At 31.2% G+C, this 16646-nt stretch overlaps 2 protein-coding genes and 1 pseudogene across 4 annotated transcripts; all 3 read right to left on the bottom strand.

Moving 5' to 3' along the window:
* Window positions 1–473: 473 nt before the first annotated feature.
* Window positions 474–4661, bottom strand: LOC146943205 (protein LATERAL BRANCHING OXIDOREDUCTASE 1-like). 2 transcript variants are annotated; one of them, XM_085757312.1, is made up of 4 exons: window positions 4406–4661; window positions 4047–4297; window positions 1376–1703; window positions 474–940 (listed from the first exon to the last, which is right to left on the bottom strand). In XM_085757312.1, the coding sequence occupies exons 1-4, from the start codon at window positions 4652–4654 to the stop codon at window positions 707–709; spliced, it is 1062 nt and encodes a 353-aa protein (XP_085613438.1). In that variant the 5' UTR covers window positions 4655–4661; the 3' UTR covers window positions 474–706. The 2 variants fall into 2 exon arrangements, with proteins under 2 accessions (XP_085613438.1, XP_085613439.1); XM_085757313.1 differs by having other exon boundaries at window positions 1517–1703.
* Window positions 4662–6861: 2200 nt separating this feature from the next.
* On the bottom strand, window positions 6862–11000 carry LOC146943204 (protein LATERAL BRANCHING OXIDOREDUCTASE 1-like; annotated as a pseudogene). Its single transcript, XR_015032981.1, has 4 exons — window positions 10698–11000; window positions 8468–8718; window positions 7851–8178; window positions 6862–7336 (listed from the first exon to the last, which is right to left on the bottom strand). The product of XR_015032981.1 is annotated as a protein LATERAL BRANCHING OXIDOREDUCTASE 1-like (transcript).
* A 527-nt stretch (window positions 11001–11527) lies between these two features.
* On the bottom strand, window positions 11528–16419 carry LOC146943203 (protein LATERAL BRANCHING OXIDOREDUCTASE 1-like). The gene is made up of 4 exons (XM_085757310.1): window positions 15941–16419; window positions 13309–13556; window positions 12441–12768; window positions 11528–12057 (listed from the first exon to the last, which is right to left on the bottom strand). The coding sequence occupies exons 1-4, from the start codon at window positions 16184–16186 to the stop codon at window positions 11821–11823; spliced, it is 1059 nt and encodes a 352-aa protein (XP_085613436.1). The 5' UTR covers window positions 16187–16419; the 3' UTR covers window positions 11528–11820.
* Between the last annotated feature and the right edge of the window lie 227 nt (window positions 16420–16646).

The raw sequence follows: 16646 nt of genomic DNA, 5'->3' as shown, positions 1-16646 counted from the left end.
TCGATTGTGTCATTTTCAAAATCAATTCTACCATTGCTGCAGTTGTTGTCCTCAACAAAACTACCACCATCTCTTATTTCAAGCCTCTCCTATAAGAGGTTTTTAATCGTCTAAATCTTTTGTATTGGTCTGTCACTACTCAGCATTATTTTAGAGAGGTCAACTCATCTGCATATTTATTAGCTAAAGAGGATTTGATGCTCCTTTGTCTTCGATTTTAGTTAATATTGACTGTAATTTTCTATATGGTCTTTTGATGGTGGATTATAAGGATATCCTACATGTCGTCTAATTAGTTAATATATCCCCTTATTACCAATCTAAAAAAGTAAAAACCATGTAAAATCAATTTTTATTAATTTTTTTGGATCATATATTTAAAGAACCACTCAAAATGAATCATATTTGGATTTTTTTTTATGTTTTAGAATTTAATTCTTATAGATAAGTGTAAGTATGTCTTATACTGTTAATTAATAATAACCGTTAAATCATTAAAAATACTTGGATTTATTACAACATGCGCCCAAGGCGGAGCATTCAAAAGAAAATTCAAACACCATACAACATAAACACTAATAAAAACACGACTCAACCAAAGGCTACCACCAACACGAATAAAAACAAAATCTCCAAACCCAAAGCCAACACCAAAAGCAAGCTTAACTTCCACAAACCATTTCACGAAATTCTGATAAGCATTTGATTAAATTTTGCATTGATCAATTGGTCTTCCGTAGGGAGAAATCTTGGGATACAAAATAGCATAATCTTTCACAGATTTGTATAATACTGGCCTTGACTCATTCACTAATTTGTCAATTGGTTTGACCTCTTTCTCTGAATTTGGGCGACAGGTCATAACTACTGTGAGCCTTTCCTTTTCTGAATCTACCACTGCTCTGTGTACTGGACTCTGGAAAATTCCATTGCTCATTATCTGTGTGTATCACATTCAATTTCAACATCAATCCTATCATTTTTTAGGTTTATATAGGAAATTGTTTAAGAAATACATAATAAGAAATTTTATCTTTAAAATACAATTTGAGTTATTTTTTTCTTGATGAAATTAAATTAGCCCATCCAAAGTACGATCAAGAGAATAAAATTTGAGACATTGAAGAAGAGCACACTCCAAACCATTAGGATCACATCATTAATTTTTTTTTTAAAGTTATATTCTATAGTTGTTGTTTTTTTTTTGTTCAAGTATTCTATAGTTGTTTTAACAATGCCTTTAGAACACTTGTAAACTGGTTCATCATGTAAACTTTATTTAACAATCTCAGTTAAGGAGTCCAGACCTTGGATTTTTTGGTATTTAGATTTTACTACACTCTAGAGTATTTTAACAACCAAAGTTACTACGTACCTCCATTTGATCACCAACATTAATAAGGAGAGTATCAGGGACTATTGGAACTTTAAACCACTTATTATCTTTGAGGACTTGGAGGCCTTCTACCTCTTTATCTTGCAGCAGAATAGTTATAGTTGATGGATCAGAATGTACCTTCAAGCCTAGAACATGATCAGCCTTCGGACATGGAGGGTAGTAATTGATTCTCATATACGTTGCAGCTCTCTCTCCACATTCCTTCAGGAAACAGTCCTCTTCCAAATTCGCTAATTTTGACATGGCCCTTAAAATTACTTCATATAACTGCAATACACATTCGGTATATTGTTGTGTAGTATTCCTGCATTCACAAATTCATTTACATATTAATAACAATAAAGCAAATAGTTGTGTCACTTTACCATCTTCTTTGAAATATGAGTTCCAATTCGGAGTGGGATTGAATATGTCAATTGATTTTAGCTAAAGGATAAGGGGTTAGTTTTTTTTTTCTATAAAAAAATACGAGTTAGAGGTTTGGGTTTAAATCCGGACAAAGGAAAAAAAATTAATCTAACAACTAACTAATTTATCTTTAAAAAAAAGTTCGAAATCAGAGTAAGATAACAGTAAAAATCAAAGATAAAAAGTTGTATATTCACGATGATTAATAGTAATCTATATCTACTAGACCATCGACCCGTGCTCCGCACGGGTCCTACCAGCTAAAATAGTCACGAATAAGTTATATTGTAATACAAAAATATAGTTTGAAAACCGACATTAATTATCATACATTATGAGAGACTTCTCTATGCACGATATTTGAAGTCACCATAAATTCGCCATTTTCATCTGTGATAAATATCTTCAACTCATCTCTTGAAGTAACTCTTCAAATTGCAACATATATCTGATCATGTGAAAACACAGACGTCGGAAATTCTATTCCAATATTTTTAAGAGATTGTCCTCGACTCTTATTAATAGTCATTGCGAATGAAACTGGTAACAGAAATTGTAAGAGATAAACTCGGTATAAATTGTAAGGGATTATTACTTCCGAAGATCATCTTTCATTCTAGCACATATTTCCCCATCTTAGTTATTATTAGTCTTATTCCATTGCATAATCCTAAAGTTGTAATTATATGTTGATAAATTCAGGAGTGCGAACATCATCAACCGCATTAACATCCATGTTATGTGAATACGGCGAATCATAACTCAAATAAATTTTTTCTCAAATAATCATTGATTTGGTCAACAATTGACTTTTTTAGAGCTAATATAGATCTATTTTGGAAATAAGCTATATGAGGCATGTTTTCTAATAGATTTGGGTAAGTGTTTTCAACAATATATGCAAGGGGATCATTATTACTTGAGATAAATTAAACATTTGGAGTATCAAGTGATATATAGGTGAAGATGTTGTTGGTACTAATTGATTGTCATGCGCCAATTCAGTCAAAGCATTGCTATATTCAGGCACTTCCTCTTCATTACACAAATGTTAATATTAATAAATTAATAGATAATCCAGTTAACTATAAACTTTCGGAAAAATAAAAACATCAAAATTATAACTACTTTAATTTGTGCATGGTTACAAATTGTTGTATTATGCTCTCAAAAAAAAATTTGTTGTATTATATCAACATCATCGGTAGCCTTATTAATAGTGTAACAAAAATAATTAAGATATGCTAGGTAAGCATCATTTATATTCGACAGCAAATAAAGCAAGTTTAAGTTACTCAAGCTGCTAATTTAGTTCCTCTATTTATGTTTAGCTAAGTAGATATAAACAAAATATCATGCTTCAACTCTTTTGTGCTGACTTTTTATCTTTTTAAAATTACGCTAAACTTTCAATACAAATAAAATTACATGTCTTTCCGCTCTTTTTATTGCGCTAAAGTTTGAAAACTATGAACGGTGTTTTTCTATAAAATTTTGGTTTTGATCAAAAGTACAAATATAAATGATTGTTACTTTCAAATTATAACAAATCAAACTAACCTTTTTTTATCTATTTCGATGGCACCAACAATATAACAAAAAAATATAATTTAAATTCCTATCTTTTTAATGACACCAATAACAATCATTATTATAGAAAAAATTATTTTAGAGTATACTTGGGATAATGAAAAAGTCAGCCCAAACTCTTATATATATACTCGATCTAGTTTGTTACACATTCTAAGCATAAAGAAAAAAAAAAGGACATATATTCATATTGTGTTTTTTACATTTTGTTTTAATTTTGAATTCACTCCATCATAATAAAAGATAAGGAAAAAAAGTTATATAACGTGTCTAATAAAGATCGAATTTGTTACACTTTTTATTAATATATTTGAATTTACTCTTTTATATTTGTTATATGTATTTAAAATTGATGGTAATTTAGGAAATAGAAAAAGTCAATCCAAAAGAGTTGAAATTTGCTATTTTCTTTATATATAGTATAGATAGATAATAATAAAAAAAGTTCCATATGTAAAGACAGAAAAATATATTTAAACTTAAATACTTTACGCTTTTTCTATATAAAAAAAAATTAAAAAAGTACTGTATGTATGCTTACCATATTAAGAAATATCCCTGACAGCAATATGTGGAGCTATTGAAGTATTAGCTACTTCAAGTCATGTAAAGGAATATTCAACTTTATTGAGAAGTTAGTGGTTTATACCTGAAATCATTGAGTTTTTCTGGCCAAAGTTTTAAATTCCTTTCATCTTCAGGATGTACCTTCAGATATACTCTATCAGCCCAATCACTCCTTTTAAGATCTGAATAATTATCATTTCCATATCCTTCAGTATCAACCGTGCCTGGCCCCCGAGCACATTTTTGCTTTTCTTCCTTTGGAAGTTCAAAGAATTGCCTTGAAACTTCCCTCACTTTGTCAAGAAACAAGCTTGTCATACCATGGTTGATTGCCTGAATCACACAACAATTAATTGAGAATATCATTCTTGGGTATGTATGATAAATTCTTTTAAAAAATGTAAGCAGCATGAATGCATAAATAAATAATGAAAATGAGACCATGAAGAAGCCACAAGAGTCGAGTGCAGATTGGAGTTTCTGAAGCTCCTGCTGTGCTATTGCTGTAGATGGAGACGTGAGGTTGCCAATGTCAATGACTGTAATATGAAGATTTGATTCTGAAAAAGGAAGAGCATCATAAAGTTCAACACCTCCCTCGTAGATATACTCATTTGGAGTCACATTTTCAGAATTCAATGCCAGCTCTTGCACTGATCTAAAACCTTTTTTCTCTACCGACACTTCCATTTTTCTTGAGACTGATCAAGTTATCTTTATCTTATATATATAGACATATGAACCCACTCTTCCATTTTTCAGAAAATCTTGATATACTTACATTATCTTTTTATTTATCTTTTATGTGTATATACATGCATGATCCATTTTTACCTTATCTTTTTCTTTATCTTTTATGTATATATATGTATGATTCATTTTTACCTTATCTTTTTCTTTATCTTTTATGTATACTGGAAAGAGTTTGTGGCTTCTACTTTGGAAAGCCAAATTTTTACAGGGACGTTCCATAGTGCCATGAACAAAACAAAATTAACCAAAATTAAAAGGCTCTTAAACTTGTGCAGTCTATCATGAAAATAATCTAACCAAAATTAACGAGTGACACTCACCACAAATAAGTTTTTTTTTTTAGGGACCACAAATAAGCATTTTTTTTAGGGACCACAAATAAGCTTTTATTTAGCACACAAGCATTTTTTTTAGGGACCACAAATAAGCTTTTATTTAGCACACTATTGACAGATTATATTTAATCTTTCTTATTTTAAATTGTACTCTTGTTGACAAAATGACGAGTCGATTTTATTTTGATTTATGATTATTTATATATTACGGTTAAAATTTTACCAAACTCTATAAAATTCCTTGTTCCGCCACTGTTTAGAACCATGGCACGAGTTTGGAATTTAGTCAAATAAAACATGAGTTTGGGTTTTATCTCTCACGTAGTTACATTACATGGAACCTAATTAGATTAGCTCATTGCAATCACAGTGAACACTAAATGGGCGATAAAGTCATAGTACATAGTATACACTGCCAAGAAAGTGCACATTGATTTCGTAGTACTTGAGAAGCAACGTGCCTGATCAATAAAAAGTTTTTTTTTATGAGTAAATAGACAATTACCTCCCTGAAATTGTAAGTTTCGTCAATTACCCCTTGAAATTAACAAAACTTCAATTATCCCCTGAACTGAAATTGCACAACGTTAATCAATTTACCTCCTCCGTCAAATTCTTCTGTTAATCAACATGATGTTTTGCAAATACCCCCTGAAGTTTTGCACTTATATGCAAAATACCCCCGAACTTGAAAATTTATATATATTTTTTATGTATGTCATTACTATAGCTTCTTATCTCTGTTTCAATAATTGTTTGTTGTATGAAATGTTTCAAGAAGCTGCCATGGAGCAGCTCGTGAGGCAGTAAGATGCTTCTAAAAAAAAAAAAGTAAATATAGCTTCTTAATATAAACATTAGAGGTAGGTGTTTCAATAGGAAATGCATTTGGTGTAAAAAAAAAAAGTAAATATAGCTTCTTAATATACACATTAGAGGTAGGTGTTTCAATAGGAAATGCATTTGGTGCAATAACTGCATGATATATTTAACATTAACCGTGATATGTTATAAGGCAAATAAGGCATAAATATAGGGATAATAGGATATATATATATATATATATATATATATATATATATATATATATATATATATATATATATATGCTATAAAAGTAACTGTGAGTAATGGCCTTTGTACCATATATGTATAAAAAAAAACTTTTTTTTTTTTGAAACAATGTATAAAAAAGAACTTAGTAATAGCCTTTGTAACATATATATGAGTAATGGCCTTTGTTCCTTATTATTTAGTGATTCTATATAGTTTACTCCAGTCATTTTATATTATTTAGTGATTATATGTAGCAAGTCTTTTTATATTATTTAGCTTTGGAAGTTCACAGGTTATCATTTGATTATTTTCCTTTTATTTTATTGGATATTCAACCTATATATATTTGCATCTATACAAGTATGTATTTTTATTAATTTAAGAAATGACAAGAACTATGCTACTTGGTTTCCTCTACCTGTGTCAAAACCAATGCGGATGATTTTCATTGTGGTTCTCAGCTGATTTTCATTTTGGTTCTCAGCAGATGATTTTTCTAGAATTATTAAGACCTTTTTGCGAATTTTTGGTGTGAATTTTGGATTGTAATATTGTAGAGTTTAAAGTATTCAAGTTAACTGTTAATTGTTTGCCTTTAATATCTTTTGAGTCAAGGATAAGAAAAAAAAAAAAATTTCAAGTTCGGGGGCATTTTGCACATAAGTGCAAAACTTCAGGGGGAGTATTTGCAAAACGTCAGGTTGACTAACAGAAGAATTTGACGGAGGGGGTAAATTGATTAACGTTGTGCAATTTCAAGGGGGTAATTGAAGTTTTGTTAATATCAGGGGGTAATTGACGAAACTTACAATTTCAAAGGGGTGATTGCCTATTTACTCGTTTTTTTATTTTAGGAAAAAAAATTACATAAAAGAAAATAACAAATCAAATCAACATTTATTTTATCTAAAGTAGCAGCCACAACTCAGAATTTTCACAACACACGTTTTATTTGGTTTTCTTTGTCTTCCATTTCATGAAATTCAGAGAAGCATTTGATTAAATTTTGAAAGCATCAATTGGCCTTATCCCTTGGATGGAGTACTGGAAATACAACCCACCATAGTCTTTCGCCGGTTTGTATAGCATTGACCTCGACTCGTTCACTAGTTTGTCAATTGGTTTGATCTCTTTCTCTGGGCGACAGAACATAACTACTGTGAGCCTTTCCTTTTCTGAATCTACCACCGCTGTGTAATGGACTCTTGAAAATCCCATTGCTCATCATCTGTGTGTATCACATTCAATTTCAACAGGCTGTGTCAATCCTATCAGTTATATATAGGGGACACCTCAAGTAAGAATGCCATATTTTTATGTGAGAATAGTAAGAATGAATCCCAATCATGCTAATAAGTGTTATACATATATTGTTTAAGAAATACATAATAAGAAATTTTATCTTAAAAATACAATTCGAGTTATTGTTGAAGCAATCTTCCAAAGTAGTTATTAATGCATAATAAGATAATTAGAGGAGAATTATTGGCCTATGTGAATACCACTACAAAGTGCAAATCACAATCTCATGAAAACTCAATCATCGTTTCTTAGATTTCTAAAATGAAACTCGAAGCAAACGAAAAAAAGTTCATTAGATATAGTCAAAGTTTGTTAAAGATTGTTACGAGTTAGTTAGTATTACACTCTTATTTTAGTTAAGATGCGTTGGTTGACAATATTTTGAGTAGTTATATTACCACACTTAAGAGAATTTTAACAACCGAAGTTATATTACCTACCTTCATTTGATCACCAACATTAACCAGGAGAGCATCAGGGACTATTGGAACTTTGAGCCACCGATTATCTTTGAGGACTTGCAGGCCTTCTACCTCTTTATCTTGCAGCAGAACAGTTATAGATGATCCATCAGAATGTACATTCAAGCCTAGAACATGATCAGGTATAGGACATGGAGGGTAGTAATTGATTCTCATAAACACTGCAGCTCTCTCTCCACATTCCTTTAGGAAACAGTTCTCTTCCAAGTTCGCTAATTTCGACATGGCCCTTAAAATTACTTCATATAGCGGCCATACACATTCGGTATATTGTTGTGTAGTATTCCTGCATTCACAAATCCACTCACATGACATATATTGTTCATTTACATATTAATAGAGAAAATAATTGTGTCACAGTTATGGTTTACAATATTCTTTTTCAAATATCTTGAGTTTGAAATCAGAGTAAGAAAATGGTAAAAATCAAAAACAAGAATAAATTTGTAATAATAATGATGATGATATGGCACATACATAGAGACTGAACATGTATTTAAACCTAAACAATTTATGCTTACCATATAAGAAATATCCACTGTTATTCAGAACTTAGTAGCTAAAAGAATTTATACCTAAAATCATTGAGTTTTTGTGGCCAACGTTTTAAATTCCTTTCATCTTCAGGATGTACCTTCAGATATACTCTATCAGACCAATCACTCCTTTTAATATCTGAATAATTATCATTTCCATATCCTTCAACATCAGCATGGCCTAGCCCCCTAGCACATTTTTGCTTTTCTTCCTTTGGAAGTTCAAAGAAATGCTTTGAAACTTCCCTCACTTTGTCAAGAAACAAGCTTGTCATACCATGGTTTATTACCTGAATCACAGCAAAACAGTTGGGAATGTTTTTGGAGCTTAGCCACCACTATGTACCAGAAAAATTAATTCGTATCTCTTCAATTTTGTCCTTCAAATATATACAAATAATTAGTATTTAAAAGTATGTAAAATTCGTCAGTTTCATCCCTAAAGTATATAAAAATCCACCATATTAATCGATAACATCTTAATAGCAATGACTAAAGGGACGAATTATAGATATTTTAGAAACTAAATTGATGGATGGTTTTTCTTTAGGATTTACATTTCTACTTGGTGATTTGATCGTCATATAGAACTATAGAATATCCAAAGTAATATTATATTGTTCTGTAAAATTGAGTTTCTCTCCATTGACGGAGGCCTCAGTCCACTTCAGTGATGCTTGATGTATGCAGAAGTTAAATGGAATGAATAGATACTAATAAGCTCTAGCTCACCTCCTACTGTTTGTCATCAAACAACTCTCTCAAAAAGTTAAATGGCTAGGTGAAGACACTTTAGATGTATATGGAGTAAAAGGAAGTAGTAACGAATATATGAAAGTAGCCTCAAGTTACAACAATCCTAAAACTAATCTAAGAACCAAGTGTATAAACACAAAACCACCAACAAAAGAAAAGAAGAGAAGAGAAACAAACACACTAAGAATTGTTTATTCAGTTCGGTCTAACAATGACTTCCTCTAGGGGAAAGAGATCTCTCCACTTTACTATGATAAGAGTGTTACAAAAAGATTACAAGAAATTACTTACAAGTTCCCAAAGAACCAACCATAATTTCTACCCCTTTTTCAAGTCACTCGTAAATTAATATTTTTCTTCAAAGTTAATTTAATATATCAATTTCTAAAAAATAATATTTTTTTCTATATATTTAGCCCCCTCATAAATTTATTGCCATCATTGCCGCTGACTATGATAAGAGTGTTACAAAGAGGTAGGTTATAAGAAACTAGCTTACAAGCTCCCAAAGAACCAACCATAATTTTTACCCCTTTGTTCAAGTCACTCAAACCCACAATTAATCCTAAGAGAAAACACTAACGGAAGCTTTTTTATCCTTCCTCTAATGACAGCTCACTACTAATGTGTTTACAAATGTTTCCTCAGCCCAAGAGAACCTCTCACCAAAGATCCTCAACCCTAAAGTTACCTCATTTGATTTCCCAAATTTCTCTCTCTTGAAGTTCTCGCCAAAGAATGAAGAATGAAGCCTTATATATATATAACACAGTTTCCGAGATATCATGTTACGATGTACTCCCATCCAGCAATCGTGCAACGATTCCTTCCTGTCGTGCCACGATATTTCCAATGGCTCACTCCAAACTTCGCAACACAAACCGTGCCACGATCCTAAACCAAGGTGCCACGATTTCCCTACAAAATTTCAACATTAATTGAGACAAATTTCAACATATTCGGATCCTCTTTACAGTGTGGGCTAGCATAGAGGGATTTAAAGTGTTCGGTACATATCCAATGACAACTCGTCCTAATTTGCTTACAGATGTCCCCAAGTGACAACTGTTTAGGTAACGGTTCAAGGGCCAAAAGCCCTAAACTTTCAGTTATGTACACTCACTTTCTACCCTAGATACCTCTCACCCACAGTGCTTACTGACTTGACCATCGAAGTATTTGCGGTACACTACCCCCTTTGAAGAAGAAGGTGGTTAATGATCGAATGTCCTCCACCTCGAAGACACCTCGTCATTCAGAGCATAACTGAAATAACTGCGGGGAACACTTGATATTATCAACTAAAGTAACACTAATGATGTTAGCTTAGATGATAAATAACTGCAGGAACACTTGATACTATTTTTTTGTTGTTGCCTAATTCTGTTTAATTTATGAAATTTTAAAGTGATGTCTGAATGTTGGATTGTTGAGGAATACATACGTAACTGAAATAAAAGTATTTATTTGAAAAATGTAAGCAGCAGGTATGAATAAATAATGAAAATGAGACCATAAAGAAACCCCAAGAAGAGAGAGCAGAGTGGAGTTTATGAAGCTCCTGCTGTGCTGTAGATGGAGAAGTGAGTTTGCCAATGTCAATAACTGGAACATGAAGATCTGATTCTGAAAAAGGAAGAGCATCACGAAATCCAGCACCACCTTCATCATAGATATAATTATTTGGTAGCAGATTTTCAAAATCTAATCTAATGCCAGCTCTTGCACTGATTTACCACCCATTATTTCTACCTCTGCTGAACCCACCAACTCTTCCATTTTTCTGATACTGATGAAGTTATCTTTATCTTTTATCTTCCTATTTTTTTAGGACAACAAGAAAGTTGTTGCTGTATGTGAATCTGCATGTTACTTCGGTCGTCTAACAGTTTTGTTCTTTTCAAGTGCATGCGTATACCTAAGCAATGATGCTTATGATGTTTTTCGATTAACGACTATATTGAAAGCTTATTCTCTAAGTTCTTTTCCTGTAAGAATAGGCTTTTGATTTTCTGATAATTTTACATCATTTTCAGTACCGTTTGGTTCCCTTGCATATTTTTGCTTTTCTTCCTTCAGATATACCAAGTTAATTGTTTAAAAAAAGTAAAGAGTAACGCATATACATAATGCACTACCAAGATTCAACAATATCTATCCTCTGCGAGAAAATCAAAGAAAGTTCCAGCACAGCGATTTTGTGGTGCTTCAGAAGCAATGTGCCTAATTAATTTAACAAAAGTGATAAGAATTATTATGACCTCTTTGTAGTATATGCAGCAACACAGGCAAAGCTGGCCTTGCCATGTTCAAAATTTAAATTTGAGAAAGAATTGTTACTAATTTATTTGTCACAATAGATAAAAAATAAAACAATGGAAATTATATATAAGGTATTATGCTAAATTTGGCTCTTATGATCCTCCACATCTTCATGTCACCTGCATGTACTTTTCAATATCATAAAACTCAAGTTTACATACTACTGCAATTATAAGTCACCTTTAAATTAATATTTTACAAATTAACATTTATTTTATGTAGCTACAGCTTTGGATTTTCACTACACATTTTATTTCATTTCCATTCTCTTTCAACTCACGAAAGTTCCAAGAAGCATTGTACTTAATAAATGATTAAATTTTCGAAGCTTCAATTGCCCTTTTTCCTTGCTGGTAATACTGGAAATATATCTCAACATAATTTTTTATTGGTCTGTATAACTTAGGCCTCGACTCGTTCACTAATTTGTCAACCGGTTTAATCTCTTTCTCTGAATCTGGGACACAGAACATAGCTACTGTGAACCTTTCCTTTTCTGCATTTATAACTGCTCTGTGTATTGGACTCTTGAAAATTCCATTGCTCATTATCTGTGTATCACATTCAAGTTCATCAGGTTGTGTCAATCCTATCGGTTATATATCATAGATATAAGATTTGGTGTAACAAGAAAGAAAAATGCTCAATATTTTGAAGGATTGAGTAACGAGATACAAGAAACAATTTGAGCTGTAGATTTTCACACTAACACACACGATACCTATCAAAGGTGGAAATCACAAATTTTTGTTACACGTTATGTCCTTGATATTCGTATGTTGTTGCATTGCCTTCGTAATATATAACATTTCTCAAATATAAAATATTTTCATAAAATAAACGGATCTTAGATTCTAAAACAAGTCATGAAGTAAAAACAAGAAATTTAAACAACCAAATATAAAGAACTGAGGTAGTTGTTATTATTACCAACCTCTATTTGATCACCAACATTAATCACTAGAGCATCAGGGACTATTGGAACTTTAAACCACTTATTATCTTTGAGGACTTGGAGGCCTTCTACCTCTTTATCTTGCAGCACAAAAGTTATAGATGATCCATCAGTATGTGGTTTCAGGCCTAGAACATGATCAGGCATAGGACATGGAGGGTAATAATTGAATCTCAAAAACATAGAAGCTCTCTCTCCACATTCATTTAAGAAGCAGTCTTCTTCCAAGGTCAGTGACTTTGCCATGGCCCTTAAAATTACTTCGTATAATTGACTTAAACTTTCGGTATATTGTAGTACAATACTCCTGCATTGAGTAGTCCAATGATATGAAAGATATTGTTCATGTACAAATTAATAGAGCAGAGATACTTGTATCACCGTTATGGTTTACAACTTCTTTCAGATATCTATGGAGTTGTTCCCTGTCTAAGAGTAATAACACTAGGTTTGTTTGGATGGACTTATTTGAACTTATCTACTAATGTAAACATTTGCGAAACTTTTTGGGAGAATTTATCGAAACAACCCGAAACTTTTTGGGAGAATTTATCGAAACAACTTATATGAAAATTGTTTGACTTTATTTTATCTTGTATTATTGAAATAGCGTATAAGAGCTTGTATGATAAGTGTTTGTGATACAAGCACTTAATTAAGGTGTTTATCAAAATAGTAGTGTGTTTCAAAATTATAAATAGCCATGTGATTACAGCCTTACAGTATGTGAATATCCAAGAAAGCAAAATCTTTTGGTTGAGCTATTTAGAGTATTAGTTAATTACTTCATGTCATGTAAAAGAGTACTACGAATTTCTCTGATCTTAATGGTGATAAAAATGTATACCTAAAATGATCGGGTTTTTGTGGCCAAACTTTGAAATTTCTCTGATCTTCAGGCTGTACCTTGAGATAAACTCTGTCAGTCCAATCAAGCCGTTGATTTTCTGTAAATATTACATCATTTCCATATCCTTCATGACCGTTTGGTTCCCTTGCATATTTTTGCTTTTCTTCCTTTGGAAGTTCAAAGAATTGCTTTGAAACTTCCCTCACATTGTCTAGAAACAAGCTTGTCATACCATGGTTTATTGCCTGAATCACAAAAAACAGTTGAGAATATTGGAATATTATTGACGCTCATCCCCCAATATGTACCAGAAAATTGAATTGAAAATATCATTTTGGGCATGTGAAAATGCCTCATTTAACATTTACATTTCTACTTGGTGATTTGATCATTACAGAAGTACAACCTAGAGTATCCAAAGTACAGATTATACTGTTGTCTCTAGTTTGAATCAATGGATCATAATAATAAGACAGATGAAATATACAACTAAAATTGAGTTTCTTTCTCGATTAGATTCTAATAATTAATAAGTAAACATTGCATTGTTATTGAACTATTTATCATCAAACTACTGTCTCAAAAGTTTAAACTGTTAGGTGCAGACATATGAATAACAATATCTTTTCTTTATTAAAGTGATATTGATGACTATTTTACGACTCTCTTTGATAGAGAATTTGAACTATGTCTCTTTAGGTATGTTTGAACATGTGGTATTATAGGACGGAATGAAGTAGAATGATATAACATTATTTTTTTTAAAAAATTAACTAGCCTATTTCATTACATCCTATTCCAAAGATCCAACATACTCTAAGATCATGTTTGGATAGGTTAATTTATCTTTGTTAAAACAAAAGGCAATGTCTCGTAAGTGTAGCTCAGTTGGTAGCTACCAGGGACAATGTTTGCAGGGGCCGGGGTTCGAACCCCGGATTCCCCACTTCTCCACACTTTAAAAGTGTGTGATCTAGCCACTAGGCTATTGAACCAAAAAAAATAGGCTATTGAACCAAAAAAAAAGAGGCAATAATGATGCCTTTTTATATTTAAAAAAAGAAGAGATATTACAAAAATTGGGTGGATTATGCACTTTTTTTATTTTTTAAAAGTGTGTGATCTAGCCACTAGGCTATTGAACCAAAAAAAATAGGCTATTGAACCAAAAAAAAAAGGCAATAATGATGCCTTTTTATATTTAAAAAAAGAAGAGATATTACAAAAATTGGGTGGATTATGCAAAAATAAAAAAAGAAGAGATATTACAAAAATTGGGTGGATTATGCAAAAAAAAATCCAAAGTAAACAATCAAGAGCTTAAACAATTACATGTCTTGTTAAAAACCTTACCTGAAAATTTAATTGGATAAAACCTTGACGAAGAAAAAAAGAGTGCAAAGCAAACAAAAGATCAAAACCCTTGAAAAATAAATATCAACAAAAACGATAATCGAAAAGCCCTAACCTAAATAATTTACTTGTTAAAAACCTTACCTGAAAATTTAATTGGATAAAACCTTGACGAAGAAAAAAAGAGTGCAAAGCAAACAAAAGATCAAAACCCTTGAAAAATAAATATCAACAAAAACGATAATCGAAAAGCCCTAACCTAAATAATTTAAATAAATCTGAAACATAATAATGGATAGAATCCCACCAAATAAAACCATTATTCTGCTCGATTGTCTTCCTTAAAGATATATGAAACAATCGAACACATATTCAAATGTTTCGATTGAATTTCTTTCATCTCTATTTTTGTTTTGTTTGGATAATGTAATTAAATTATATATTCTTAAAAAATTTGAAATTTATAAGGACCAACAAAAAAATTTAATAATTTATAGGGGCGAATTTCCAAAATTTGAAAATTTATAGAGCCCAATTTGTTTTTCTTTTTAATTACTAAGGGTTTAATTTTCAAAATTTTAAAAATTTAGGGGCCAATTTGCTAAAGTTAAAAAATATAGGGTCAACTCGTGACTATTTATATCAACTTGAGATTCAAATTGAATAAAGTATTCCTTAAAAAAATTGAATAAAGTAGATAATAAATTTCAAATTCTTACTTTTTAGGTATATTTGAAGTTCTCCAAATTTAATTTTGGAGAAATACTTCATAGAATCGCTTCGTTTTAAAAATCTTATAAACTTATCAATAAAACAATGAAATTTACGTAAAAGTTTTTGAATAACCTTCTAAAATAACATTTACCTTAGAATATTTTTTTCATCCAAACGAATTCGAATTCGGTGCAATCACACCATCAATGACCAACAATCCTATAAAACCCAGTTTTCTTTTTCTTTTCAAAAACTATAAAATTCCAACTTGAAACTCTAGAGTGTTAGATCTCAATCCGACGGTCACGGACCTCAAAACATTGAATTGACACTTCATGCACGACAAACAACTAAAGTGTTTGGTGAAGACAATGATTTCAGTTTTATATTTCTCTTTCAACCAGAGTTAGCTGTATCATAGTAATATTTTTGATGATATCTACTAATTATTAATGATTCTAGTTTTGTTTGAATTATGAAATTCTAAATTGATGCTTGAATGTTGGATCGTTGAGTACTTGATAACTGAATTCTGAAATAAAAAAAATACAGAGAAGTTGACCTGAAAGAAGCCACAAGAAGAGAGAGCAGTGTAGAGTTTATGAAGCTCTTGTTGTGCTGTAAATGGAGATGCGAGGTTACCAATGTCAACGACTGGAATATGGATATCTGATTCTGATGGAAGAAGAGCATCACGAAATCCAAGACCACCTTCATCATAGATATAATTATATGGTGGTAGATTTTCAGAATTCAAAGCCAACTCTTGCACTGATTTACAACCGACTATATCAACTGATTCTGCCATCTTTCTCTGTATGCTGATGATGGATGAACCAATAATAATTTATATATGTCAAAGTAAGTTGCGTTATTTGACCTTTCACGCAAAAGTGTATAGTAAATGAAAAAGATAACATTACAATAAGCTTTCAGTGGTTTCATTTCATACGTAATTTTGTCTTGAAAGTCAAACATTTATCAAAATAATAGATATTAGTAAAAGTTATTCATTTTGATCTTTTTTTTCCTATGAGCCTTCTTTTGATTCCTAAAACAATGTCATAAGGATATTTATTAGGACAGGCTTATAGCACCTTCTTAGTATGTAGTATGTACTAATATCCTTAGAGTATGCACGTACTTGAAGAATAGCTTTGAAAAGGGTTCGATAAAATACTAAATTGAAAGCTTATTTATTCTTTAAGTTCTTTTCCCGTGAGGAATAGCTTTGTTTGGATAAACAACTTATAATTAGTGACGAATGA

The sequence above is a fragment of the Medicago sativa genome, chromosome 3 (assembly GCF_051527215.1).
Source record: "Medicago sativa cultivar Bolivia chromosome 3, Bolivia_mono, whole genome shotgun sequence".
Taxonomy (NCBI): Eukaryota; Viridiplantae; Streptophyta; class Magnoliopsida; order Fabales; family Fabaceae; genus Medicago; species Medicago sativa.
This window is presented reverse-complemented; position numbering and strand designations above follow the sequence as displayed.

Excerpts from the sequence above, each read along its gene's own strand:
- LOC146943205 (XM_085757312.1), bottom strand. The coding sequence starts at position 4,654 with ATGGAAGTGTCGGTAGAGAAAAAAGGTTTTAGATCAGTGCAAGAGCTG. Across the intron at positions 4,298-4,405 it reads ACTCTTGTGGCTTCTTCATG|GCAATCAACCATGGTATGAC; the intron begins GTCTCATTTTCA and ends TGTGTGATTCAG. Across the intron at positions 941-1,375 it reads ATGTTGGTGATCAAATGGAG|ATAATGAGCAATGGAATTTT; the intron begins GTACGTAGTAAC and ends TGATACACACAG.
- LOC146943203 (XM_085757310.1), bottom strand. The coding sequence starts at position 16,186 with ATGGCAGAATCAGTTGATATAGTCGGTTGTAAATCAGTGCAAGAGTTG. Across the intron at positions 12,769-13,308 it reads CAAAAACCCGATCATTTTAG|GAGTATTGTACTACAATATA; the intron begins GTATACATTTTT and ends TACTCAATGCAG. Across the intron at positions 12,058-12,440 it reads ATGTTGGTGATCAAATAGAG|ATAATGAGCAATGGAATTTT; the intron begins GTTGGTAATAAT and ends TGTGATACACAG.